We start from the raw sequence: 26,498 nt of genomic DNA, 5'->3' as shown, positions 1-26,498 counted from the left end.
CTAGCTCCACAAGATTATTAAAGGGCGATATGGAGGGTATAATAATATGAAATGAGAACTCAAATATTCAGACTTCATATTTCAAAAAATATTAAAACTCAACACTAGAACCTCAGTATATAGCAGTTGAGTTGACCTTATTTTGAAATAACTGTAAGCCCTGAATATTTCCCACAATGTCATTTATCAGCAGTTTCCTTCCAAAGCATCAGTGATGACTTTGCCAGGTGGAGTTCAAGCATTCATAAACTTTTACAGCTCGTTCTTTTGAAACAATAAAACAGTTATACAGTTCTCTGACATCCTCATTATATTTATGTATAAAGGTTGAAAAGTCCTTTCAAGCCTACTGGACACTGGAGGTATTGTTTGCAACTGTATAGCTTGACAAAACCTTTTCTCAGACGTTTAGGGGAAGAGTGGCTTACTTGGGGCACAGTCTATGTACTCTATGTCATCCAAGGCAGCACCTCCACTTAAATCCATGGAGCGGATCCCCTCGAAAATGACCTCAAAGTTCCTCAGATTCCTTAGTGGGATCGCAACATGGTTCCAGAAATACCCCTGGTGTCCTGTCCTGTTCCAAATCTCCAACAAATTATTTTCAGTCTGTGAGAGAAAAGAAAAATAAAGACATGGACTAATGAAATGTGTGTGTCATGATAAAAGGGAAGTTAAAATGATCTAAAACCACATTATATTGTATGGTATTGAATAAAGAGTATTTGATACCAGCATAGTTGAAAAAACAAAAGGTTTATGCCTTGAATATTAGATACTGTCCTGCCACATATGGGCTGTGTTAGAGCGGTCCATGTGTATTCCACTATCAGCTTCCTCTGTCTTTTCCCATAGCAAAGTGCAGTCACTAAATCATTATATATACATGGCTTTAAAGGATTTTTATGGAGCCGAAACATCTCACCGGGGGATTTTAATGTCATGGAAAGAACATTTACAAAGTCATACAGTATCTGAGTTGGTGATAAAAAACTTTGCACATAAATCAAATTAGGAGGGTAAATAGTTTTCAGATGGATAGATCTTTTGTTACAGATAAAAGGAAAACTCTACTATAAAGATAAATGCTTGAGAGGATTTCACACATTATGAATATGCACTGTCAATAATATCAACACTTTCAAGTCTTGTGAAAAAATTGGACTAGGCGGATGTATTTTGGTAAATGTGATTCAAAGGTGAATAAAAGGTGAATAAATGAATGCTAGAGTGAATGGACATCTGTGTTCTTCTCTTTAAATGACAGTTTCTAAGGTTATCTTCATCAAAGGCCCATATTTCACAGGTTTGTCTTTATAAATAAATAAAATAAACTCTAAATACACTTTACAAATAAAAGTTCAAATAATATTTAATTTGATTCATAATGTGCCTTTCACATTATGAATCAAATCCCGGCCGACCCGGCCACCAGGCGAGCGCCTGGTGGCCGGGTCTTACCCCACGGGGCCCGGCCGGGCACAGCCCGAAAGAGCGACGTGGGGCCGCCCTCCCGTGGGCCCACCACCCGCAGGAGGATCCATAGGGGGCCGGTGCAGAGAGATCTGGGCGGCAGTCGACGGCAGGGGCCTCGGCGACCAGATCTCCGGACACAGAGACTAACTCTGGGGACATGGAATGTCACCTCGCTGGGGGGGAAAGAGCCTGAGCTTGTGCGGGAGGTTGAGCGATACCGACTAGATATAGTCGGCCTCACCTCCACGCACAGTTTGGGCTCTGGAACCCATCTCCTCGAGAGGGGCTGGACGCTCCACTTCTCTGGTGTTGCCCGCGGGGAGAGGCGGCGGGCTGGTGTGGGCTTGCTGATAGCCCCTCAGCTCAGCCGCCACGTGTTGGAGTTTACCCCGGTGAACGAGAGGGTCGCGTCCCTCCGCCTTCGGGTGGGGGACAGGTCTCTCACTGTTGTGGCGGCCTACGGGCCGAACAGCAGTGCAGAGTACCCGGCCTTCTTGGAGTCCTTGGGAGGGGTACTGGACAGTGCACCGACCGGGGACTCCGTTGTTCTACTGGGGGACTTCAACGCCCACGTGGGCAATGACAGTGACACCTGGAGAGGGGTGATCGGGAAGAACGGCTTCCCCGATCTGAACCCGAGCGGTGTTCAGTTATTGGACTTCTGTGCTAGCCACGGATTGTCCATAACGAACACCATGTTCAAGCACAAGGGTGTCCATCAGTGCACGTGGCACCAGGACACCCTAGGCCGGAGGTCAATGATCGACTTAGTTGTCGTGTCATCAGACCTCCGGCCGCGTGTCTTGGACACTCGGGTGAAGAGAGGGGCAGAGTTGTCAACCGATCACCACCTGGTGGTGAGTTGGATCCGCTGGCGGAGGAGGAAGCCGGACAGACTTGGCAGACCCAAGCGCATTGTGAGGGTCTGTTGGGAACGTCTAGTGGAGCCCTCTGTCAGTAGGGTATTCAACTCGCACCTCCGGGAGAGCTTCTCCCATGTCCCGGGGGAGGCTGGGGACATTGAGTCCGAGTGGACCATGTTCTCCGCCTCCATTGTTGATGCGGCTGCTCGGAGCTGTGGTCGCAAGGTCTCCGGTGCCTGTCGTGGCGGCAACCCCCGAACCCGGTGGTGGACACCGGAAGTAAGGGATGCCGTCAGACTAAAGAAGGAGGCCTATCAGGCCACTCTGGCTTGTAGGTCTCCGGAGGTCATCGACGGGTATCGGCAGGCCAAGCGAGCCGCGGCTCGTGCTGTCGCAGAGGCAAAAACCCGGGCCTGGGAGGAGTTCGGGGAGGCCATGGAGGAGGACTATCGGTCGGCACCAAAGAAATTCTGGCAAACCGTCCGGCGCCTCAGGAAGGGGAAGCAGTGTCTCACAAACACCGTTTACGGTGCGGGTGGAGGCCTGCTGACCTCGACTGGGGATGTCGTCGGACGGTGGAAGGAATACTTTGAGGATCTCCTTAATCCCTCAGTCACGTCTTCTGAAGAGGAAGTAGAGACCGGGGACTCGGAGGCTGGCTCATCCATCACCCAAGCTGAAGTCACTGAGGTTGTCCGCAAACTCCTCGGTGGCAGGGCTCCGGGGGTGGATGAGATCCGCCCTGAGTACCTAAAGTATCTGGATGTTGTAGGACTGTCTTGGTTGACACGTCTCTGCAACATCGCGTGGCGTTCGGGGACCGTGCCTCTGGACTGGCAGACCGGGGTGGTGGTCCCTCTGTTCAAGAAGGGGGACCGGAGGGTGTGTTCCAACTACAGAGGGATCACACTCCTCAGCCTCCCGGGTAAGGTCTATTCCAAGGTACTGGAGAGGAGAATCCGACCGATAGTCGAACCTCGGATTCAGGAGGAGCAGAGTGGTTTTCGTCCCGGTCGTGGAACACTGGACCAGCTCTATACCCTCCATCGGGTGCTCGAGGGTTCATGGGAGTTTGCCCAACCAGTCCACATGTGCTTTGTGGATCTGGAGAAGGCTTTTGACCGTGTCCCTCGGGGTGTCCTTTGGGGGGTGCTCCGGGAGTACGGGGTCCGGGGCCCTTTGCTCAGGGCTGTCCGGTCCCTGTATGACCGGAGCAGGAGCTGTGTTCGCATTGCCGGCAGTAAGTCAGACCTGTTCCCAGTGCATGTTGGACTCCGCCAGGGCTGCCCTGTGTCACCGGTTCTGTTCATAATTTTTATGGACAGAATTTCTAGGCGCAGTCAGGGGTCGGAGGGGGTCCGGTTTGGGGACCACAGGATCTCATCTCTGCTGTTTGCAGACGATGTTGTCCTGATGGCTCCATCAAACCCGGACCTGCAACATGCACTGGGACGGTTTGCAGCCGAGTGTGAAGCGGCTGGGATGAGAATCAGCACCTCCAAATCCGAGGCCATGGTTCTCGACCGGAAAAAGGTGGCTTGCCCTCTCCAGGTGGGTGGGGTGTCCTTGCCCCAAGTGGAGGAGTTCAAGTATCTCGGGGTCTTGTTCACGAGTGAGGGAAGGATGGAGCGTGAGATCGACAGGCGGATCGGTGCAGCGGCTGCAGTGATGCAGTCGCTGCATCGGACCGTTGTGGTAAAGAGGGAGCTGAGCCGAAAGGCAAAGCTCTCTGTTTACCGGTCGGTCTACGTTCCTACCCTCACCTATGGTCATGAGCTTTGGGTAGTGACCGAAAGAACAAGATCGCGGATACAAGCGGTCGAAATGAGTTTCCTCCGCCGGGTGGCTGGGCGCTCCCTTAGAGATAAGGTGAGGAGCTCGGCCACACGGGGGGGAGCTCGGAGTAGAGCCGCTGCTCCTCCACGTCGAGAGGAGCCAGCTGAGGTGGCTCGGGCATCTGTTCCGGATGCCTCCTGGGCGCCTCCCTCGGGAGGTGTTTCAGGCATGTCCCACCGGGAAGAGGCCCCGGGGAAGACCCAGGACACGCTGGAGAGACTATGTCTCTCGGCTGGCCTGGGAACGCCTCGGGATCCCCCCGGAGGAGTTAGAGGAAGTGTCTGGGGAGAAGGAAGGCTGGGAGTCCCTGCTCAGACTGCTGCCCCCGCGACCCGGCCCCGGATAAAGCGGCAGAAGATGGATGGATGGATGTGCCTTTCAATATAAACAATACTACATGCTTATAATTCACTTAAACCCATATTCAAACTAAAGCAAAATGTCTTGGAACTGTAAACTTGATTCTATTGAATGTTTTTCCCTCCAATTAAAATGCCCTTTCTTTTTGAACACAGAGGATGTGCAAACCAAGCAAAAAGCTATATTTCTTAAGACCATTTAAGAGTTGTGGTCCTGTGTACTCGAAACCATAGGACAAGCAATGTCACTTTCCCCACTGCAGTTAGAAAGCCCATTAAGTGCACCCTTGGGTGAGGCCGGCGCAGGCTGTCTCCTCCGCTTTAAGCCATCTGAGCCCTTGCTTGAAATAATCTTGTTACTGTGAGAGGAGAGCATAGATTAATAGGCAGCGTTACAGCCAGATTTATCCAGATTTATGTCATCGTGTAAAGGCTCAATCTATAACAGCATTTGATAGCATTGAACGTGGTTAGGGCTCGAGGGCTCTGCAGCCGATCTTTCTCAGCATTTAATTGATCATTCAGGTTTACATTCACTATATGGTCAAGGAGGTTAAATACAGAATACAGATGTAGTGATGTGTGTATATAGATTGAATACACAATTACATTTCAGATTATTATTCCCCATTGACAGGAAAGAACAAGGGACTGTGTAATAACGAAGCAAGATTTATTGCCAAATACTAAACTAAATGTTCCAGATCATTCATGATCTTTTCGATTTGAACCCTGAACCTTCATGTTAAACTTTATTACTGACTATTAATGTACAAGATGTTTGAAACTGGAATTATATATAATTTTAAGTATTCATTTATTGCTGCAGCAATTTTTTTCCAATAAATGCAGTGAAAAGCACAAAAGTCAGTTACTGTGAGTTTTTGTGTGCTATAAAATGACTTGCTTGTTAAAGGTTCACTATACAATGTTTTTGTTCTGCCACCTACTTCATTTTGTTCCTGTTTTGCCTGGAATGTTCCACATTGGAACATGGCATGTATGGCATTAAAGGGAACATATTTTGCAAAATGTACTTATAAGAGCTTTTAACCATAGCTTATTTGTTTTCCATTATCATTGATCCCATTGAAGTTGTATTTAGACTAATTAATTAATGTTTAAGTAATTTTTATTCTCCTGCAATCAAGACTCCATGGCTCTGAATATTCCTGTCTTCTACAACAACCAACACGGCCACTGCTTTGTACTTAATCTGTGAAACACGTAGGATTCAGCAGCGTTTCACAGCCATTTTGGCATAAATAAAAAAAAATCAGACGCTTAGTTGCTTTGTGCCGTTTAACAGTCGGAAATCAGTGCTGCAATGTTTCAATAGGAAGTTTAGCAGACTTGTCTCTGTTAATTGGTCGTTTTGGGTCGATATTGTAATTTTAAATGTTAAAAATATAATGATCCACAAGTGTCATATATTACAACTATATAGTAGCAGACAAATGCATAATATGTCTTTAAACATATCCATCTTTCCTGTATTCAATTACAAGAGTTTTTCTAACAATTATACCAGGAAAAACATTCATGTTTACTGTGAGCAGGGTTGTGGGATCTGGTGGCGTCACCTGCATTACTTAATGGAGTTAAATGTGGAACATTCCAGGCAAAGTAATAACATCGCCATGGAAACAAGCAAAGGACGACCCCTCCACCAGAAAAGGTACATAGTTCATCTTTACAACACATTGACAATAAAGATATTTTTGTTGTTGTTTGTTCACATTTTTCTCAGTTTGACAATCAATGCCTGTTAAGCTACTGATTTAAAAGGACAGTGTTGAGCTCACTTCACAGGGGAAATGCTTGCTATGTAAATATTTTCCAACCTCCTCCTCAGTCTCTGTCCATGAGAAGCATCCAGCATCATTACCATAAATCCCTTTGTTCTTAAATCAGCCTCTAAATGCTGTTTGCACACACATAGTGGGGTTTGAAGTGTATTTCTCTACATTTACATTTATATACAGGTTCCCCATGTGAAAATGTGCAAAATAACTGAGGAAATTACATGTGATATTACTGAATGCAATTGCAGAATACACTAATGCTGAAAAGTGGATGTCCTTGTAGCTTACATACATTTAACATAATTTTATGAGTAGGCGACTCCATAACAAAGCTGAACAGAGAGTCTTCTTGCCATTGAGAAATGCATAATAATACATCATATGCATAATGTCTAGATTAGTCCTCAATTTATATTATCACCCAGCTTGTGTAAACGTAAGCGACTGTTAACAGCTCACTTTTACATGTGCACATATTTAATTTAAGAACGACAGCAGTATCTATAGCTGGTGGCATTTTGGACAGTTGAATCTGATTTATAATTGAATCAATCTAGCGCTTGTGTAAATTTGTGCAAATTTGTGCAAATCTCACAATTGGATTGTTGTTTGACCACAGCAAGACCAGTGGGATTAATACCTGAAAGTTCAATCAATACTCTTGTCTGGTGGCGAGTTGTGTAAATGTAATTAACTGCAAAATAGATCGATAGATAAAAAAGATATGGCCAATGTGTGCAGACGTTATATTGAGTGTATTGCTACATCAGAATGTTTAATTATTTATTTCATTGACTAAAGCAGAAAGCATTTTTGGCGAAAGAAGTAAAAAAAAAGTCCCGTCAGGCGCAGTTCAGACCCTTGTGCCTGTTTGAGTTCAGTGAATGTTTGATTAAACCAGCCACAGAAAAGAGGCAACAACAAGCCAATGTCAAAACACAGCAACATTAATCAAATATGATCTACCAGGGTCAAGCGTGCATAATGGAGATGGCTGGGATGCTAACAGGCTAAATGCTCCACAAAGATGTCAGCACAGATGACAAAGTTGGGAGAGTATGACCCCACCATTAACCTGCAGGTCATAGTTCAAGTACTGGACAGTATTTCACTGGAAGTAATTTTGCTAATGGCACATAACAAATATAAAAGCTCACTGAGACAACAATGACGCTTTTTAATTAATCCGTTGTAAGATATTTCTCATTCTGTGTTTACCTTGATTAGGAGGCGGATTGTTCCTGTGGCCTTATGGGAAATGTAGTACCAAAAGGAGATCTTGCAGACAGGACTTGACTCTTTCCACATGGAGCTCCTGATATGGGCTTTATCACCCCTCAGTCCCAGCGGTGTTGCTTCAAGATACACAAAATGACCTACAGAGGAAAGGTGGAGAAGAAATTAAAGATAAGACTGTTCGGATTGGGTAAATGTTGTGGCAGCTGGTGGAAAATAAAACATACCCAGTGACAGAAGGGTGGGGAACGGGGGGCAACAGGTCAGATTAATCTACAAATGCTCTGCTGCTGTTTGACTTTTACTTTCTTTGTATGTTCAGTGATATGTTCTAAGTAGCACATGAAATGTCTGGTATGATTTTATTTATTCAATATTGGTGAATTTTGGTACAAGAAAATCAATTTGAACATTAATGCATTTTATTCATAACATAAAATAACACATTACTGACACAAACCTAGAATGACAGAAGCTGTAGATGCTCTAAATATACATGCTCTTTCAAATGAGCTAGGAGGCAACTTTTATTTGCATTTTGTTAGAATGTATTTACAAATTTGTTCAGATTAAATACATATAACTTAATCAGTTTATTTTTTGGGGAGATTTTTATATAATGCCACTGTGTTTGTTCAAAAAGCTCTATTCATGTGTATTTTATAGTCCATAGAAAAATTACCATTATCGAAATAATTTTCTTATAAAATGGATGGGCATTATACAAACATTAACAATCACAAATGCATTATTGGTTTATAACAGTTGGTTTTATTGTGAGAAAAAGAGGGCACTTACCATGCTCATTCATCAAAGTGTGGTCATAATGGGGCCGTATACCCTGGAAAGAGCCTGTGCCCAGTGACCAATCAAAACTATCAGCCTGGCAGCTTTTCCATCCGCAGAGACCACTTTCAAAAGAGCAGGACGTACCGCACTCTTTCTCATCCGTGCCATCGCCACAGTCATCTCTGAAGTCACAGCTTTGCCCCACAGAAAAGCATCGGCCATTTTCACAAGGCGAAAAACCTAAAGGACAAGGGCCTGAAAAACAACAACAGCAACAACAAATATTCTGCGCCAACCATTTCCCAGCATCTTTATTTTAGATTCCTGCAATAAATAAACATGTGATTCCATTAAGAGCTTTTAAAAAGAAAAATGCATCAACAAAATTAGCATATGATTGGGCAGCATTGTTAAAAGGGGATGGAATCTACTTTTTTAAACAGGGCATTCCAGTAGCAGGGTCATTGAAGTGTGAGCGAGGGAGATGAGCCGTGATGAAGAGGGGTGGTCTCTCAAGTTAAAGGAGAGAAAAAGCTATAAGTCCCTCCTAATCCTTTGTTCCTCTTCAGAGGCACAGGAGCATAAGCAAAGGGCCGCAAAAAAAGCACAGAGGAAATCAGGAATCCTCAGCAGAGTGTGAATACAATCTTGTAAAAGAAAAAAAACATCCACTATAACTGCTAGGAGGTGTGAGTCTATATACATTAATTTAATTCTTGTATGTAACAACTCCAGGACAAGGTGATACAGTCAATCAGTGAGTAGCACGCTTCCCCCTGATGCACTCACTGGTATTTCACTAAAGACTACAACAATAACCAAAGAGAAAATCCACAAACATAACAAGATGACAGCTTTATAATAGATTAGACTAGAGTACATGATTAATAGCGTTCATGGAAGTGGAAGTACAAGGGCTAATGAAGCAAGGTGTTGCTGCCGTACTTTAAAACAGTGGAGGTGGTGAAGGAGAGAGGTCGTTACAGAAGTAATTATCCTCGACACAAGCTTTCTCTAGTTCACCTCAAAACAAGGAGACTCTTGAAGGAATCACAGCGCACGTTAACACACACTGCAGAGCATCCACTCTCTCTTCCAGGGTGCACAATACAACAAAGGCAATGCATTTAATAGGACAATGATGGTTGCAGTGACAATGGCCATAAATCAGCTCTAGTTGTTGTGACTCATCTTATAAAAGTTTCCTTGTGAAGAATACAGGGGATTTGAAAGCTCTGCTAATGGTTTTTAGGTCGGATTGGCAAACAATAATAGGTTAAATTGGTTAGTCTAGTAGTAACATGTGCAGTAACAACACTGATTTCCTGACAGTATTTATTGAATAGAAACCCAGCCCAAGTGATTGGTAGAGCATTTTAATAATGAGTGCTTTCAAATTGATCAAAACTACTATAAGATAAGTGTTTAAATTAAAGCACACTGTTGTCATGTGAGCCAATGCAAAACCCAAACAAAAATTGTTATGTACCGGTATTCAGCTACAGTGCAATTAAATAAGTTATGCAACTATGTACAAGAGGCACATACCTGGAGATGGTGGGGGTGTGCTGTACTGTGTTTCTGAGGAGACAAGCAGGCATCCAGAGGAAAAGGTTATGTCATCAAGGCAGATTTCAGCCATGGGGTTTGGTCCCACTTTACCCTCCAACATGACCTGGAAGTCTTGGGCAGAGCTCAGCGGGACCTCGGTCAGCTTCCAGTAGTTGCTCTGATCCCCGGTCAGGTTCATCTGTGGAGAACTGTGTCCTTCACTGAGGATGGACACACTCAAGGTCCCAATGCCATCTCCAGACATGTGCACATAGAAACGCATCTGCAAAAGAGGTGTTGAAATGGAATGCTATACTTTAGAATATATAATTTATACATATATACATACATATTAAAAAATAAATTAAAATTCCCTTCTGACTCGTCCCTTCTCACTGGTCTCGTCCCATTTCTTTTTTTTTTTTAATTTTTGGGCACATTATTTTGTCTGTCAAGTGTGTGAAGGAAATACAGACATTATTAAATGTCCACAGTAATAGCTTCCTTCTCTCCTTCCTTCCCAGCTGGCTCACATACCCAGATGTCTAATTGGCTTTTTAGCTGACTGTGTGATTGATGGACAGGTCTGCAGGGGGATAAGACAGAGACAATACCCAGAGAAAACCGGCCAGTCAATCAAGTGATTGTACCCAGTGGGCTGTGAGGCTGACAGCTGGCAGCACACATACACACAAGCATGCACGCGCATGCACACACACACACAAATACACACACACACACACTCACACGCATGCATGCACGCACGCACGCACGCACACACCACTCCACTTTAGTCTACTTACATGGAAACATGATACAACGTTGCAACAATGTGCACTTGAAGATTATTAGTGAATAAAACACAGATACTGTAGTACCTTGCAGAGTTTGCTCCTGTGACTGAACAATGGTCCTACAATTCGAGCCACGTCTCCAGCAGCCTGAGGGAAGGACCCCTTCAGGTAAAGGTAGTGTCCACTGGGCAATCCCAGAGTGTAGTCACTCGATGGCCCTGTGCTTGTTGTGGAAGTCCTTCCAGCTTTGATCAACCAATCAAAGTTGTCGCTGCTGCTTTGGCGCCAGGAGCACAGGTCGAACTCAAAACTGCAATGACCATTAAAGCCCTCTGAAAGACAGGTTTTATACACACTGTTTGAATGTATGTCACACCAACAATGAAAACAAATGAATTTAGTTAGATTATGCCTCATGAAGGTAATGAGATTTCAGTGAAATGTATGACAGAACCTTGAAGAGGTGCTTACTACAGATAAAAGTTTCTTCATCAGAGCTGTCCCCACAGTGGTTGATGAAGTCACACAGATTGTCCAGGGGAATGCAGTGGCCATTGGAGCAGCTGAACTCCTCCGATGTACATGATGTGTTTGAGGACACAGGAGGAGAGCACTGCAGAAAGTGCACGTCATCTATCACTGCATCTCCCATGTAGCTGATGCCTCGCTTGGCGCGGAAAACCACCTGATACAGAACACATAGTTGTCAATACAGTCTCTTCACTTGTTCTGTATCAAAGACATGTTCAACAACATGACATGTCGTTGTCTAATAAGACCAAAGTCCTGATCTCTCTGTTCCAGGCTAAGACACTGAGGAAAGGACATGGCAAATCATTGTGCTAGTGTGTATTAAGATGACAATCATTTCAAACCATTTCAAAATAAAAGACCAATGACATAGAGTAACACCCAAATTCGAAGGAACTGAAGACTCATATCTTAAATTACTACCATACTCACTTCAAACTTATAAAATGATATTAGACACAATCATTGTATTGACTTTACAATGACTTGAAGCCAAAGACCGTCATGACTTTAGCACACAGTCTACACATTTACATAAAATTATAGCAAAAAAATGTGATTGTTAACTTTTGAAGATTTATGTACCTGAAATTGATTTGCAAATCCTAGAAACACCTCTCCACGTCTCCATTTGTTGCCTTGCGTGCCTGACTGAGACCAAACTTCATGGGTGACATTTCCAAATTTCAGTAGCACCTGTAGCGGATGTCACATTAGTTTCTACGTATTTTGTTTTAATTTTCCACCCTGCCTTTTTCCCAGCTCATTACGAGGCTCTCACCTGCAGTGACCCGACAGTGAACCCACTCATATGGTACCAGAAAACCAGGGTGCAGAGGGGCCCCGTGGAGGAGATGACAGGTGTCTGGAGGTCACTGGTGTGGCCATAGCCTCCATTTGAGCTGTCTGCATACACGTACCAGCCCTGTGCAGTGCCCCTGTTACATAACAGAAACAGTAAAGTTAGAAAGAACTTCAAACGTAGATATGCTGTAGCCATCCCAGAGAGAAACATACTATCTGAGCCAAGACAATAATCACATTGCTGGTCTCTAGTGTATCTTCACACTATCACCTTGAGACCTATAGCTCTCTGCCTTCTGCTTCTCTTTATTAAAGTCCCCAAAAAGGTGCGCCTTCATTTTGCTTAAATAAGACACAGCTTTCTTCCTTAATATCACTCACGCCTTATCAGCTGAGAGGCCTCCGGGGCTTCTGGCAGCTTGAGGATAAGTTGTAGAAGGAAGTATTGAACAGATAGTAGTTGCAATTTAGTTTAGGGGTCCAAATGAGGTCAGACTGATGTGTGCAAAGCTAGTTTTTCACCTGGAAAGACGTCTGCCCCAATCTGGATGAACACAAAATACCACTAATAATAATACTTTGAATTGATTGCTCGTGGCTAATTGTTTCCTAAACTAATCCAGTACCCTTCTCTTCTATAAATAATATGTTTATAAAAGAATAAAAGATTTTGCACACATTTTAACAGTTTGTTTTGTGGTCCTTACAGTGTGTGGTCATTGACAGGACGGTGATATTGCTCTCCATCGTGGATGCTTTCTCCTTGGTCCAGAGACCAGTGAAATGCATGTGGTGACTCCAGGTCGAGGTCAACTGTCTGCCAGCCACAAGAGTCCTGACCTTCAAAGTTGCACCGTTCTTTCACTAGAAGAGCAAAAATATCACTGACAGACTGTATACTGGCATGTCTGAACCAAGAAAAGCAATGTGCTGTCTGAAATGTGACATTACCACAATGGGTTTCATCTGAACCATCGGAGCAGTCCCTCCTAAAGTCACACACTGCACTCAGAGGAACACACTCCTGGTATGTCTCACACACAAACTGTCCCTCAGGGCAAGAGTGGGGCTGCACTGTGGGGGCAACTGTGGTCACTACTGGAGTGGTGGTGTTCACTGAAGGAAGTTTGCCTAAAGACAACAGAAATCACAGGGTTAATAAAATGCACTAACAATGTTATGTGTGTATTGTGGTTCGTGCTAACATAAATGTATACCTTCATATGGAAAACAGTGCATAAATGAGAGGTCATCAATGGCAATGTCTCCTTTGAAATCGTCTCCAACAGTTCCCTCAATCAAAATCTAGAAACAAAAAATATTGTTGCAAATGATTCCGTGGACCAAAGTGCAATAAATACTACTAGTGTTTCAAAGGAGGGGTGTGTCATGATAATATTTTAGCAAAATGGCTTTGTAGCTTTTAGGACTGTAGTCGCAAAATTCGTACACCAAGTAATTCAATGTGCTTTACATAACAGAAAAACATTCAAAGAACAAGTACTTTTAAAAGACTTATAAAAATTGTTATGTGAAAGAAAGAAAGGGTCCCGCACAGTCAACAAAGTACTTCATGTCTTCTTGATAGGACTTTAACCAATTTAGGGCAGTACCAGTGATTCCTGCCCAGTCCTTTAGCTTCTGTAAAAGACATGCCCTGCCAAACGATTTGTTGACCAAGAAGGAAGCGTGACTTGGCACTTTCAAATCTCTCAAAATGTATCACTATGATCTGACCAAATCTGATCCAAACTGCACTCACAAAACTACAGCCATCTATACAGAAAGGCATGAGGCTACTTTGTATTTATACGTAAAATGCTAATTAAACTCATGATTTACTCCACTAATCTTCTCTTCTGCCCTCCTCTTGTTACCCATTTCCAAATTACAGTATGAAAAGAGTACACTTTGTCCAAAAAACTGTTGTTGTTTGCTATTTTAAAGGTGAAAAAAAGACAAAAACTAAATTGTTTCTGGTGATGTGCATGAAAGCTCCTCGCGTGGTGCAGAGGCAAAATATTGATTTAATTGATATTGAAAATAATGTTAATTTTAAATGGCCATATTCTCTACACTTATTGCCCATCCAGTCAACAACAACTGTGTGAAATGTCAGAGCTCTGAGACAAGTATATTGAAATGGTGCATATTATCTGCGCTTATAATTGTGTAATTGGACACAAATGTATCCAAAAGTGGCAACTGCAAAGATTACGTTTCCTCAAACATGGCTGATGAGGTATAAAAATGTCAACTAATTCTGCCAAAAATGTATGAAATGGTGACTTACAACCTTATTCTTCAATTTCCCCTCCATTTGAAAATGCAAATGAGGCTACCGGTAATTAGCATACGCCTTAGCTGGCACATTGTGCACACTGCACAGCTTTCCCTGCGCCCCCTCGAGGCTTTACCTGGGAGTGTGACACCTTTGTGAAGCTTTAGGGAGCACTATATGTTTCTAGTGCTGGTTTATGTCATAACACTTGGATTCTTGGTTATTCAGTAGAAAAACAGTGCCAAAAATGCCAATGCAAGATAAGAAATTGCTGAGAATGAGAACCAAGGAATTTATATTGTTTGAAAAGGCATGAAAATAATAATTTGAATGCTTTTTTATGCTCATTTTAAAATAAATATTACCTTGTATTGCTCTTTAAGGTTACATTGTGGGATGAAATTAATACAATACATGCTTTGTGGGGAAGAAATATGGTTTCCAACAGTATATATAGTATATTTCAGTATCTTAGAATCTCCCTTAGATTGAATGGGAACAGAACCTGAAATTGTCACTATATGGATGGTCTCCCTTTTGCTGCTGCCCCATAGTAATCTTTACTATTTAAAAGAAACAATTAGTCTACTAATACAACTTTGGATCAAGTAAAACACCATCGACTGATTAATTGACTAAACAACTCAAGTCCAACAACCTAAGAAGCTTTGGGTTGGAAGAATAATATTGTGGTACGGCACAATACAAGCAAAACACAATTACTGGTAGATAATATCACACAAATTTAAAAGTAAAAATGTTCTCCAATATTCAATACAGTTATTACGCCACTTCATTCGAATGGGCCATAAGTAGTAGTTCCCAAGCTTTCTTTGTCCCACGTACCTCTTCTGAGTGCTAAGCAGATAAATCAATATATTATTAGTTTATTTTCTTGTTTTAATTAGATTGATGTTCATAATCCAGCAAAACAAATTGACTACATTAGTTACATTTTCATTCAGTTAACCTTTTTACTCCTAATCAGAAACCATTACAAGTTCCCCCTGGTAAGTGCTCAAGTATAACGCATAAAGCACCGCATGATCTCACCTGAAACGGCCGAGCACTGTTGAGATAAAGTGTTTTCCGGTGCCACATATCGCCCTGGTTTCCGTAGCGCACCCACAGCATATGTCCACGGCCTGTGGTGGTGGTCCTGAGGTAGACGGCCAGGCGGAAAACCTGGGCACCAAACATGTGAAAGTGGAAGCGGAACACACAGGGGTGCCAGGGGCTGCCAGGGTCGGCTCGGCGTTTGGGGGTGGGGTGCAGCACTGGACCCAGAAGAACGGCAGTGTCTTTGAACTCCTGAGGTAAGGACGACTCAATGTAGAGGTATTGCCCGTAGATGGTGCCCAGGGTGTGGTCTTTCAGAGGGCCGGTGTTGAAGGTGGGAGTGGGACCTTGGATGATTGACCAGTCGAACACATCTCCTCCACTTTGCTCTTGGCTCCAGGAGCAGAGGCCATGCTCAAAATTACACTGAAGATCTGGGGCTGTGAGACATTGATGCATTTAGTCCAGATTTCGGATTTTGTTAAGACTGCAGGTCCTTCTAATTTCAAAAACTGAAATAATAAATTAGGTATGAACAAATAATGAATCAAATATTGCTTGGGTTTTTGGGCCTGACAGTGAAACATCACATACTGTGTCCCTTCAGGTATATCGTGCATAATCAATTGCCATTTCAAAATAAATTGCACCAATGTATTACAAATAATGGTTGGTTAAGTTATAAAAAAAAGTCCAGGACATAAATAAAAAGTGAAACAATAACTGTATTTTTCAACCATAATGTTTATATTGACATTATTTGAGATATATGAATGCAATAGTATTTAGAGTGACTCACAGCATCCCTCCTCATCTGAGCCATCTCCACAGTCGTCCACAAGGTCACAGAGCTGCATTTGCTCGATACAAGCCCTCGTCTGCACACAGTGGAAATGTGTGTTTGACGGACACACATCCAGGGCCGGAGGCATGGAGCAGTTATTGAAGGTGATATCATCCAAGGCTGAGACCCCATCATAAACGCCCAAACTGACTTTAGCCAGGGAGATCTGGAAGGGCTGAGTGATGCGCCCCAGCTGCACTTTGACATGGTTCCACCGAGGACCCTGGTTGTACAGAGCTCTCCAGATAATTGTGCTGTTTTGGACGCCCTTCATGCGCAGGTACATGTTCGCAGCACCAACAGAGATGCCAGCGTTATAATGCCTGTGGAACAAAGTCATATATAATCCAAATTAAGCTACATACGTTATATTTATGTTGTAAGTAGTGTAGTAGTGCCTGTCTCACCAAAAGGATAAAGTACATCCAGACGCTGACTGTTGAAACCAGGGCCCTCTGAGAACACCTCGTGGATGAAGGGAGCTACTGTTTTTCATAATAAACATGAAGTATCCTGTGGTGAGCCAAACAATTCATTAAAGTACGTACGACATGTTTTTATGATTTTCAAATTTCACTTTGTTGGGTTTATTTATACCTGTTGTAAATATAAATAATAGTTTTACACCAATCAAGTTGCTATTGTGGAGAAAAGATTCTGTACAGTCATTCCATCCAAAGTGTATGATTTACACAAAAGAAACAACTCATAAAAAAACGTTGAGTTAGGTACTTGAGTTTGCAGTGGTTGCTAGGTAATTGTCTAGTGTGATGTAATCGATGACAACCAGGAAGTAAAATTATAAACCTAAAAGATGTGCTATTCTGGGATAGAATGTGTATAATTTTAAAGATATTTATCTCAACTGTATTTTAGTTCAATGAGTAGTCCAAACTGTCACTTTAAAGCTGGAACTTTTTACCTCAAAATAATATGAAAGATCAGTTTATATCATTGCTCCATTAAGACAAGGCAGTTTACGTGGCTAACAGGTGCAATAAGAAGAATAAGGAAATGTTTTCTTGCTTAATTCAGAAGTACAAGCAATAAAATAGGGACAACTAAGGATACCATGTTGTAATTTGAAGTAAAAGTACGCTATGACAAAACAACAGATGGTACAACTGGTTCCCCAATAACTTCAAAACTACAGTATTTGGAGAATTGTCTTTTTAAATGTGGCCAAAACCCTTTGAGCGTTTCCATCTGTCGATCCATTAACTATACTGAAAAGAAGTTCCCAGTGAGACCAAGAAACACAGATTGGATGTGGGACTTTTGTGAAAAATGGTTTTGTGTGTGTTAAGTAATCATTTTTAACCAACATGAGTTGTGTTACAATGAAGATACTCAAGATGATACGTGCTTCTTGTGACATGTATACATTTATTTTTGAATGACATGTATTACCTGTGGTGCTATTGGTGGTATGGTCCAGTGGTGGAGGGCGATCATAATAGTCTGGTTGAACCTGCGGAGAGGAGCCCCGGACCCAATCAAACCCATCTCCTGGAGTCAGCTCGAACCAGCCACAAGACCCACCCTCGAAGTCACACCTGGAGGCTGAACAGTCAAATGGGAATCATAAGACATAACGACGCTGTGTAATTGGCCTTTGGTTTCCTAAATATTCTTACGACAGCTGGCTTCATCTTCTCCATGCAGACAGTCAGGAGTAAAGTCGCACACTTTACTATCCTCTATACATTGCCCATTATCGCAAGAGAACTGTGTAGGGAGGCAATCAGCAAGCAGGGACATACTGTTATCTGGAAAACAGCACAAAGTAATGCCAAGTCATCAAGTGTTTTAAAAATCAAACACAAAGTGCATTTAATTGTTGTTGTTGACAGCACTAATATGTGGTTTTATGACTGTTGACTCCGGATATGCTCTGATGGGAGGAGGAGACAGATGGAGATAAAGGTGACATTTGGGTGGTATCGGATCACTGCGTTCTTCTGCTTGGACATGCTAAACTAGACACGGGGGAGAGGAGAGTCTAGCTCTGATTTAAATCTTTACATGGAGAAAAAAGAGAAAAGGGAAATAGCACTCAGTAGTCAGACAATAGATGAATATGCACTGTTGTAGTTAAAAGATGTGTGCTTAAAGAAGTTTCATCATTTACAATGCTGTCAATCATTTTAAAAAAAAGTCAGGATATTTTGCCACAAAACATGGCAGTCTGTTTACGACTAGTGATATTTGAAAATGTCAATGTCTAACTCACCCCATCTGTGCAGTGAAATGGCTGTAATATTGGTGTTATGCGGTATGGTCTGACATCCAGGACTAAAGGAGAGGTCATCTATGGCCAAGCTTTCAGAATCAGCTCCAAGTTTTCCTCGAATAATCACCTAAAAATAGTCAAACAAACACATTTGTAAGGAGCACGTTTTAACATATTTCTACATGGAAATATAATAAATGCAGTAAAACGGTCAAAAATGAGAAATGATGTGCAATCTCATAAACAACATGATGGTTAAATGAAAGTTGGTTGCAGATGGTAAAAGGTGTGGTAATGGGTGGAGACCATTCATACTTTGTGGAGGTATAAAGGGCATTCCACAAGTCTTAACTGTAAAGGATTCCAGATGGACACAAGACTTGTTTTTTCATGCTGCACATATATTATCCTTCAGGGGACTTAATATGCTACTTAAAACGTATATATGTTTTCTCTCTTTCAAAAAATTATACTTCCAATGAATACATTTGTCATAAATTATCCTTAATTTCAGTTTCAGTCAGCGCTTGTTGTTTTTAGCCTCACTTAAAAAGTATAGTTACTAGTGAATTGACCTGCTTATGTCACATCTGCTTCCCATGTCCACTCAAGTAAAAGGGTAAAAGTAGTGAAAACTATAGGCAAGATTTTCTAACCTGCCATTTGCACTTAAAACAACAACGTGTGTGATTATGTTGGCCTAATGCTTAAACTGCTTTGAAGTGACTACACGTACCTGAAAAATGTGCTCGGTGACAAACTGCACCACCGTCCTTAGCCAGGCTCCTGACCGCGGTTGCTGTGTGTCGTCTGCCCACACCAGTGTAATGTCACCCACAGGTAAAGTCTGGAGCAGGACCTGGAGAGTTCCAAGCTCTGCCTCCACATAATAATAGAAGCTCATCTGTCGGAGGGAAATGCAGGGGGGTTGCATCAGTGCCGTGGAGGGATTGATGGATGCTAAGAGCTGTAAATCAAAGTTTTTTATACCTGGCATGTCTGACTGGGCTGAAAGACTGGACTCAGTAAATCAGCTGTATGTATGTTTCCTCTCATAGACAGGAAGTGTGCTGGATGTGGCAAAGAAGAAAAGGCATATTTGAAGTGCCAAAATGTTAAGATGGATTTCTTACAGGGAAGGGAAATGCAAAGATATGCCTACACTGCAAAAATAGTTAGCAATTCTGACAATTGAAATGTCTTGCAGCTGTATATGACCACAGATATGAGAAAAGATGATTGTGGACATAGTTGGTTGCTCACGAAGACTAGCAAGTAAGTAATCATTTTGTCACAGAATTGAAGTGTTATAAGAGCTGTTTAGCAAGACAAAATTATGATGAGAATACAAATCTGGGGCTGCTTATAAGAAATACAAAAAACATATTGAACAAAAATGAACAAAAACATAGTAATCGTAACATAATTATAGTATACCTGATCTTTTTGGGAGGCCATATTTAAGATGGGTAACTGCTGTTCTGGTCCACTGTGAGATGTCGGATGATGTGAAGTCACAAAAGTCCTTTTCAAAGTCACAACGTGTGTATTTGGAACCTACAGAAGTTTTGACAGTTTTAATCATGAAACAATGTAAATGTCTATGTTTCATACACTGTAAAAGGAAGGAGTTGTGTTTTTGTACGGATTATGTTTAATTGTGATTGCATACTTCCAAGGACTTTGACATGGAAACTATATTAAAGAAATGCAGTAGTAGCCCATTGTTAATTTATGGATAAGATATAACTCCAAAGCATGTACTTCCTGAAATAATTGCTCCAAAGCCTAAATAGACATTTTCTGATTATTTTTAATTTCACATTAACTTAAGAGGGAATATACATATTTGTAATTGTTTTCTACTCACAGTCCATTTCATCCCTGCCATCTTCACAGTCATCAGTGAAGTCACACACGCAGTCCCTTGGCACACATGTTCCAGTGGCGCAGGTAAACTCCTGGACTGAGCAGTTTTGAGCAGATGCACCGCTCCACACGCTCAAACATAAAGCCAGCTGCCACCACACTGGGCCCAGCTCAAACCTCATCAGTCCCTTGTATAATTAGTCTATTACAAGAACAGGTTCTCATACTTCACAGCCTGACGAAAGCCACCATTTTGTAACAACATAAAAGAAAAGAAAAGGAGGAGTTGTATCGGCTCCAGATAGGCCTGGACTGCCCTTGTGTGCTTATTACAGCTTTTAGCATGTTGTAAAAGGTAATAAATAGCTTTTATGGCACGTCTTCAATAAAGTTCGTACAGTTAATGGCAATGACATTTGAAAGAAACTGTTAAAAAAGAACTGATCTGGATTGGACTTACAAATAGCATCTTGGAATAAGAATAAGAAAAATAATAAGATTAAGGATAAATAAGAAGAAGAATAGCAATCATTATTATTATCCATCCATCAATCTAGACACAGACCCAAGCTCCTCAGGGAGGATCCTGAGGCTTTACCAAGGCCAGTGACATAATCCCTATTATTGATATTAATATTAGTGGACATTTAATTACATGTTCTCTTCCACAATATGTCTCTCAAATGCAGCCCTAAAACCATTCTTGTTGGCCCTCTGGCTTCCTGCTAAATCAGCCCAAATAACCAACGTTGGAATGTTTAATGTAAGATTTGAAAATTCTGCACTTATAACTTAAATAACAAATCATTTGATGTTATACACATGTGGTGGTTCATCAAAACATCATCAAAAAAGCAACATTTTCAATTATTCACTTAATTGCCATAACATTTTTGGCCCTCTGCTCCACATGTTTTAAAATGAGGCACTCAGTGAAAAAGGTTTGGACACAGACTGTATGTCTCTCATGATCCATTAGTGACATCTAGTGGCTCTTTTCTTTTTCTGTGTTTAAAGGGCTCTCACCTGTGGTCATGAGCTTTGGGCAATGACAGAAAGGTCAAGATAGCTGATATAAGCAGTGGAAATGAGTTTCAGCTGGGTGCTCCCTTAGAGATAGGGTTAGGAGCTCAATCCCACAGGAGGAGTGTCAAGAGTAGCCAGCTGAGGTGGTATATTTTATAGGAGGGGTGAACAAATTGAGCTTTGAGCACAACTTTTCTCAACCCAATGAGAAAAGTTTCTTCTTCATGTGTACCCTGTTAAAACACAACACAGAGTAAGCTAACAAGCAAACACAGGATATGCAAAAAAAACACATTTACACTATGAGACGGGCATCAGCACTGCGGGTAGTCCTTGAACAGTCATTTAAAATCCTTAAAAGGCATAAAATGATTTAATGAAGAAAAAAAAAAGACTATGTTCCACTGGAACCTTTTTTTACTGTATCTGCGTTAATAATATGGGTCTGAAAGACAAAAAATATCCTGAGACCTCAAATGGTGACTTATTAACAGACAAAATGCATGAGTGACCGTGGTCAGTTCTGTATCCTTCTCCTGTAATGAACCTTAATGCTGAATGATAAACCGAGTTCAGAGGTTTTAACATTGTTGCTGTAGAATGCATATATACCATAAATAATATTGCAATAATCTAGAACTGAGAGAAATGTAGAGTGGATGAACTGTTTTCTACAATCAAGAGGAAAACATGTTTCATTTCTAAAGGAGAATGACAATCTGACTTTAAGATTATTTGTCAGCTCTTGTATGTTTGTCATTTCTTAACACCTGTTACTTTAACTTTAATTTAATCAACAATCACTCACTGCACTGTTCACTTTCTGCACTACATCTGTAAATTTAACTGTATATTTTGTGTACATACTAAGTCTATTTTTTTTTTTATCTTACAGTAGATTTTAATAGTTTTTCTTTAATGCATGCCTTATTTGATTTGTTATATCTTGCTTTTTTATCATTGTGCATTGTTGTATGTCGCACAGAATAACCAAAATAAGTTCCTAGCCTGTGAATTTTGTTCACTGACAATGGCAAAAAACCTTTTCTGATTCTGAGCTGGTCTGTTATATCGTGAAATGCATACTGTAACTGTACTACCGGTATATATTCAATGTCAAACAACACAGCATTTCTTATTGTGTGCAATATTAAACAAAAAGACTGGCCCACTAAAACGAATAACCTTAGCCATCTCAGAACACATACTTTTGTTGGCAAAAGTCTAAAGAGATAATCAAATACAAAAGATTAGATGAGTCAGATCAAATGAAATACCCTTAACTTTGAATGTTTTCTTTAGACTCAGCGTAGAGTAAGGAGGATTGTGTGCTTCAGGCTGAAAATGTGTCAGTTTATATTAAGCCTACATAGAGACTATGATAAAATCATGGTTAGGATGTTTTTCCCTTTGAGAGTTGACAGTTTTCTGATGCCTGTAACTCACAACAGCAGCAGCACTGTAAACTTCATTCTCTGACCTGATTACTTTTTCCTATGGAAGCCCATAGACAAAGCCATGGACTTGTTTATTTCATATATTCAATCCAGGCCTATTTAATGACAGTTAACAGTTTACCTTTGACGATGTAGCTCTGAAGTAGCTCTGTAGGTGCAGATATAAATGCGTCACACGGTAGCTCAGGTCTCTGGAGGTGCAGGGCCTTTCTGTGTGGAGTTTGCATGTTCTCTCAATGTCTGACTTCAGGTACTACCACTAAAAACTTGTGTATGAATGAGAGTCTGGGACAAAGGATGAAAATTAGCCCTCGGCTTATCTGGCGGCGTGTTTACATCATGTTCATTAACGAGACAAAAAAAAACACTGACACTCATGATCCATTAGCGACATCTAGTGGCCACTTACTTTCTGTTAAAAGTTAGGACTTTCTTGGGAGATAGAGAAAAGCCAAAGCCCGTTAAATAGGCCATAGGCTGTAGCCTGTATCGTTCAAGTTCGCTACACCTGTCACAAGACTAAAAAAATACTTCAAATATAAAATTATCATTGTACCATTAGCTCATGACCAAAAGTTCTCCACTCGCATCGCGCCAGTTTTTTTACGGTGATAACTTAAATGCGGAACTATATTCTCAGCCTGATAGCGCAATATCCCTACGCCTGAATCATTCCGCCTCTGAATCAGCCAATCAGGGGAGAGATTACTACAACAACATCAAACATGGCTGCTCCCGTGGAGCGTCATGTTGTCTCGAGCCGATAGAAAACGCTATGAAAATATGGATTACACGTGCTTCACACACATTTCATCGGTAGAAAAAGAACAAACACAGCCACAGACTGCTGTCCGCTGGAGGAAGCTGGTGACTTGTGCTCAGAAGTGGATAGAAATTGACGGAATAGACCGCGCGTTAGCGGCAGCTGTTTGTGTCACAACGATGACTTCGCCAAACAAAACTATCCTACGTCTTCTGTGGCTTCTTCGGACGGAAATCTTTCTCATTTCTGGAAAGTAACAAGCCAGGCTTTCACCCTACATGCTATAGACGTTTCACCCTACATGCTATAGACGTTTCACCCTACATGCTATAGACGTTTCACCCTACATGCTATAGACGTTTCACCCTACATGCTATAGACATTTCACCCTACATGCTATAGACGTTTCACCCTACATGCTATAGACGTTTCATTGACAAGAAACGAATTACTAGTGCTGAAAAGCTTGCGGCAAAACAGTCGGTCTGTGGGCAGCATGGAGAGGGTGAGGATGACGCTGAATCTACCACATCAACTCTGCCACCTTCTCCCAAACGACTGAGATCTACCACAGATGTAAAGACAAAATCATCTAAAAAGTCAAGCGATGTACTTCCTGCAGTTTGCATCATTTGCAGAAGGTTGATCGCTGTATCAAAGAGGCTCTCAAGACAAAGAAAGATAAATTGGTCCAAGCTGAAACTTGAACTGCTGGTGAGTAGATTATATACTGATTCTTGCATGTGTGTTTTCTCTTGCTCGTGGTAAATAGGACTAATCACAGTGAAATAAGTTGGCGAAAATATACATAGATAAGATAAGATATTCCTCTATTGTCCCACGTGGGGAAATTTCATTGGTGCAACGCAGGAAGATACAGAGGTAGATACAGAAGAACAGATCACTTATAGGAAGTCCGAAAAACACTTTCAGTAGAAGATCTCCTATAAATAAATAAAAACTCCCATAGACAAATAAATAAATACATAAATACCATTGCATGTGATCACGACAGTAATTGCACATGAATATGTGTCACGACAGCACATAGATTGCACATGAATTTCACAGTAATTGCACATGAATTCCAACAGCAATTGCACATAAGATATTCCTTTATTGTCCCACATGGGGAAATTTCATTGATGCAACGCAGGAAGATCCAGAGGTAGATACAGAAGAAAAGAACAGATCACTATAGGAATATGTGCCTAGTTTATTACATGTAGGTGTAGATGTAATGTACGTAAGACTGTATGATGATGTGAGTTGAATAAAAGGGCAATACAACTTTTGCGATTGTTTACTGATTGTGCTCACCCTTGATTGAAATTCTTTTACTTCTCCTTTACTAGGAAGTTTGGTCAAAGCAGCTGAATAAAGAGCAGATGAATCCATCCTGATGTGTACCAGAGGTAAAGATTGTGTTGCCATTGAAGGCACCTCTATCACAAGAGGTGTTACAAAGAATACTCAAGCTTTCCGACAAAGAAGACAAGTGATGAAAGGTAACATTTTGGTAATCAAATAAAATATATATATTTCCATATATTTAGATAAATTCATAATTTAATTGAAAATTATTGTAATGACTACACGATAATTTTAAAGACGTTTGAATCAAAGCAAATTTCTGTTTGTAGTGAGCTAGTATATTTCAATCACTGACCAATCACTGCATTTCCTTGCTTTATACAGGTTACCTAAAGTCTGGGAGTATGGCGATGCATATACAGCATTCTGTGACACTGTCATCCGGACACGACTGATTGAAAATCAGGAAATCCTCAGAAGATGCTCTTGTCCCTGTTCCAGAAATTCATCAAAAAACACCATGGTCATGGAAGTTACCGGTAATTAAATTATTCTTATTGTTTATGAAAGAAAACAAGAGACGATCAGATAAACATCACAGCTATGTTTATTCATGAAATTTCATTCAAGATCAAACCAATCCAGTTAGCTACAGGAGTCTACATATTTTCATTCATTTATTTATTTATACAGGGAAAACCCAGTGAGAAAAGTGGTTACCCTGTTAAAACACAACACAAAATAAACAACAAACATAGGATACTAAAACACAAATAAAATAATAATTCTAAAACTAAAACACAAATAAAATAGTAATCTATCAATACTCTAATTTTTACAGATCCGATCTTCTGAAGAAGAGATTACAGCGAGACTTACCACAGCTGAATATTCACAAACCACCAAGAAGAAACCTGAGTGAAATGGTTTCCACAGAGACGACAGGACTTCTCCACCAGGATTTTTCAACTGAAACTGATATGTCAGTTTCTGAGATGTCATGTAGTGATGGAGAAATGGTGCCAGAAAGTGGTAAAGATGCAGCACTGCGAGAGCTCTCAAGGACAGTTTACAGTGCAGGTGTATCACTGAAACAAGCGGTCAAGAGTGCCCCTAGTATGGATGAAACAAGCGGTCAAAAGTGCCCCTAGGATGGATGTAAATCTGCCTCCTACATCAGAGGATCTAAATGTTTCCTCTGCCAGAAAGATTGTGCCAATTGAACTTTATAACTTACTAGCTTGGTGTGTAGGTGCTAGTGATAAATTGACATTGTCTAACATGGTAAATGTATCCGAGGAGGTTGATCTTTGTTTACTGTCAATTTGCCAAGATATATATTTGTCCTCAAAAGGTAAAAATCAAACCAGTGTTGTACTTACACATTTTGACATCAATCATACTTATATCATTCCTCTGTTTGTATGTATATCCTATTCTGCAGAAAGTTTGCCTTATACTAGCTCGAAAGATACACATGTTAATTAACCTGTTTATCACGCTGTAAATACTGCTTTTATGATTGTAATTATTTGTTCATATTGAAAATACATTACAGAAAATTATATCCGTTCTATAGAATAAAACCTTTACCAATAGCCTATGTTT

General features: G+C 41.2%; 1 protein-coding gene and 1 long non-coding RNA gene across 2 annotated transcripts in view; one reads left to right on the top strand and one right to left on the bottom strand.

Moving 5' to 3' along the window:
• Positions 1-20,567, bottom strand: part of malrd1 (MAM and LDL receptor class A domain containing 1) — a 30,914-nt gene extending 10,347 nt beyond the window's left edge. The window contains 21 exon segments of the mRNA XM_072450432.1: positions 429-609; positions 7,558-7,715; positions 8,374-8,619; positions 9,913-10,198; positions 10,794-11,041; positions 11,181-11,394; positions 11,826-11,936; positions 12,022-12,178; positions 12,752-12,908; positions 12,996-13,175; positions 13,262-13,349; positions 15,379-15,824; positions 16,184-16,551; positions 16,636-16,741; positions 17,639-17,791; positions 17,866-17,997; positions 18,462-18,588; positions 19,198-19,365; positions 19,452-19,531; positions 19,899-20,018; positions 20,332-20,567. Of these exon segments, the coding sequence (XP_072306533.1) occupies positions 429-609; positions 7,558-7,715; positions 8,374-8,619; positions 9,913-10,198; positions 10,794-11,041; positions 11,181-11,394; positions 11,826-11,936; positions 12,022-12,178; positions 12,752-12,908; positions 12,996-13,175; positions 13,262-13,349; positions 15,379-15,824; positions 16,184-16,551; positions 16,636-16,741; positions 17,639-17,791; positions 17,866-17,997; positions 18,462-18,588; positions 19,198-19,365; positions 19,452-19,531; positions 19,899-20,018; positions 20,332-20,512 (3,907 nt within the window). The 5' untranslated portion in view covers positions 20,513-20,567.
• Positions 20,568-23,549: 2,982 nt separating this feature from the next.
• LOC140364996 (uncharacterized) lies at positions 23,550-26,424 on the top strand. The gene is made up of 4 exons (XR_011927752.1): positions 23,550-24,290; positions 24,932-25,084; positions 25,275-25,429; positions 25,732-26,424. It is a non-coding gene; the product is annotated as an uncharacterized lncRNA (long non-coding RNA).
• Positions 26,425-26,498: the final 74 nt, after the last annotated feature.

This window comes from Eucyclogobius newberryi, unplaced genomic scaffold (genome assembly GCF_026437365.1).
Source record: "Eucyclogobius newberryi isolate DKJ021-1_F unplaced genomic scaffold, fEucNew1.0.hap1 SCAF_18, whole genome shotgun sequence".
Taxonomy (NCBI): domain Eukaryota; kingdom Metazoa; phylum Chordata; class Actinopteri; order Gobiiformes; family Gobiidae; genus Eucyclogobius; species Eucyclogobius newberryi.
This window is presented reverse-complemented; position numbering and strand designations above follow the sequence as displayed.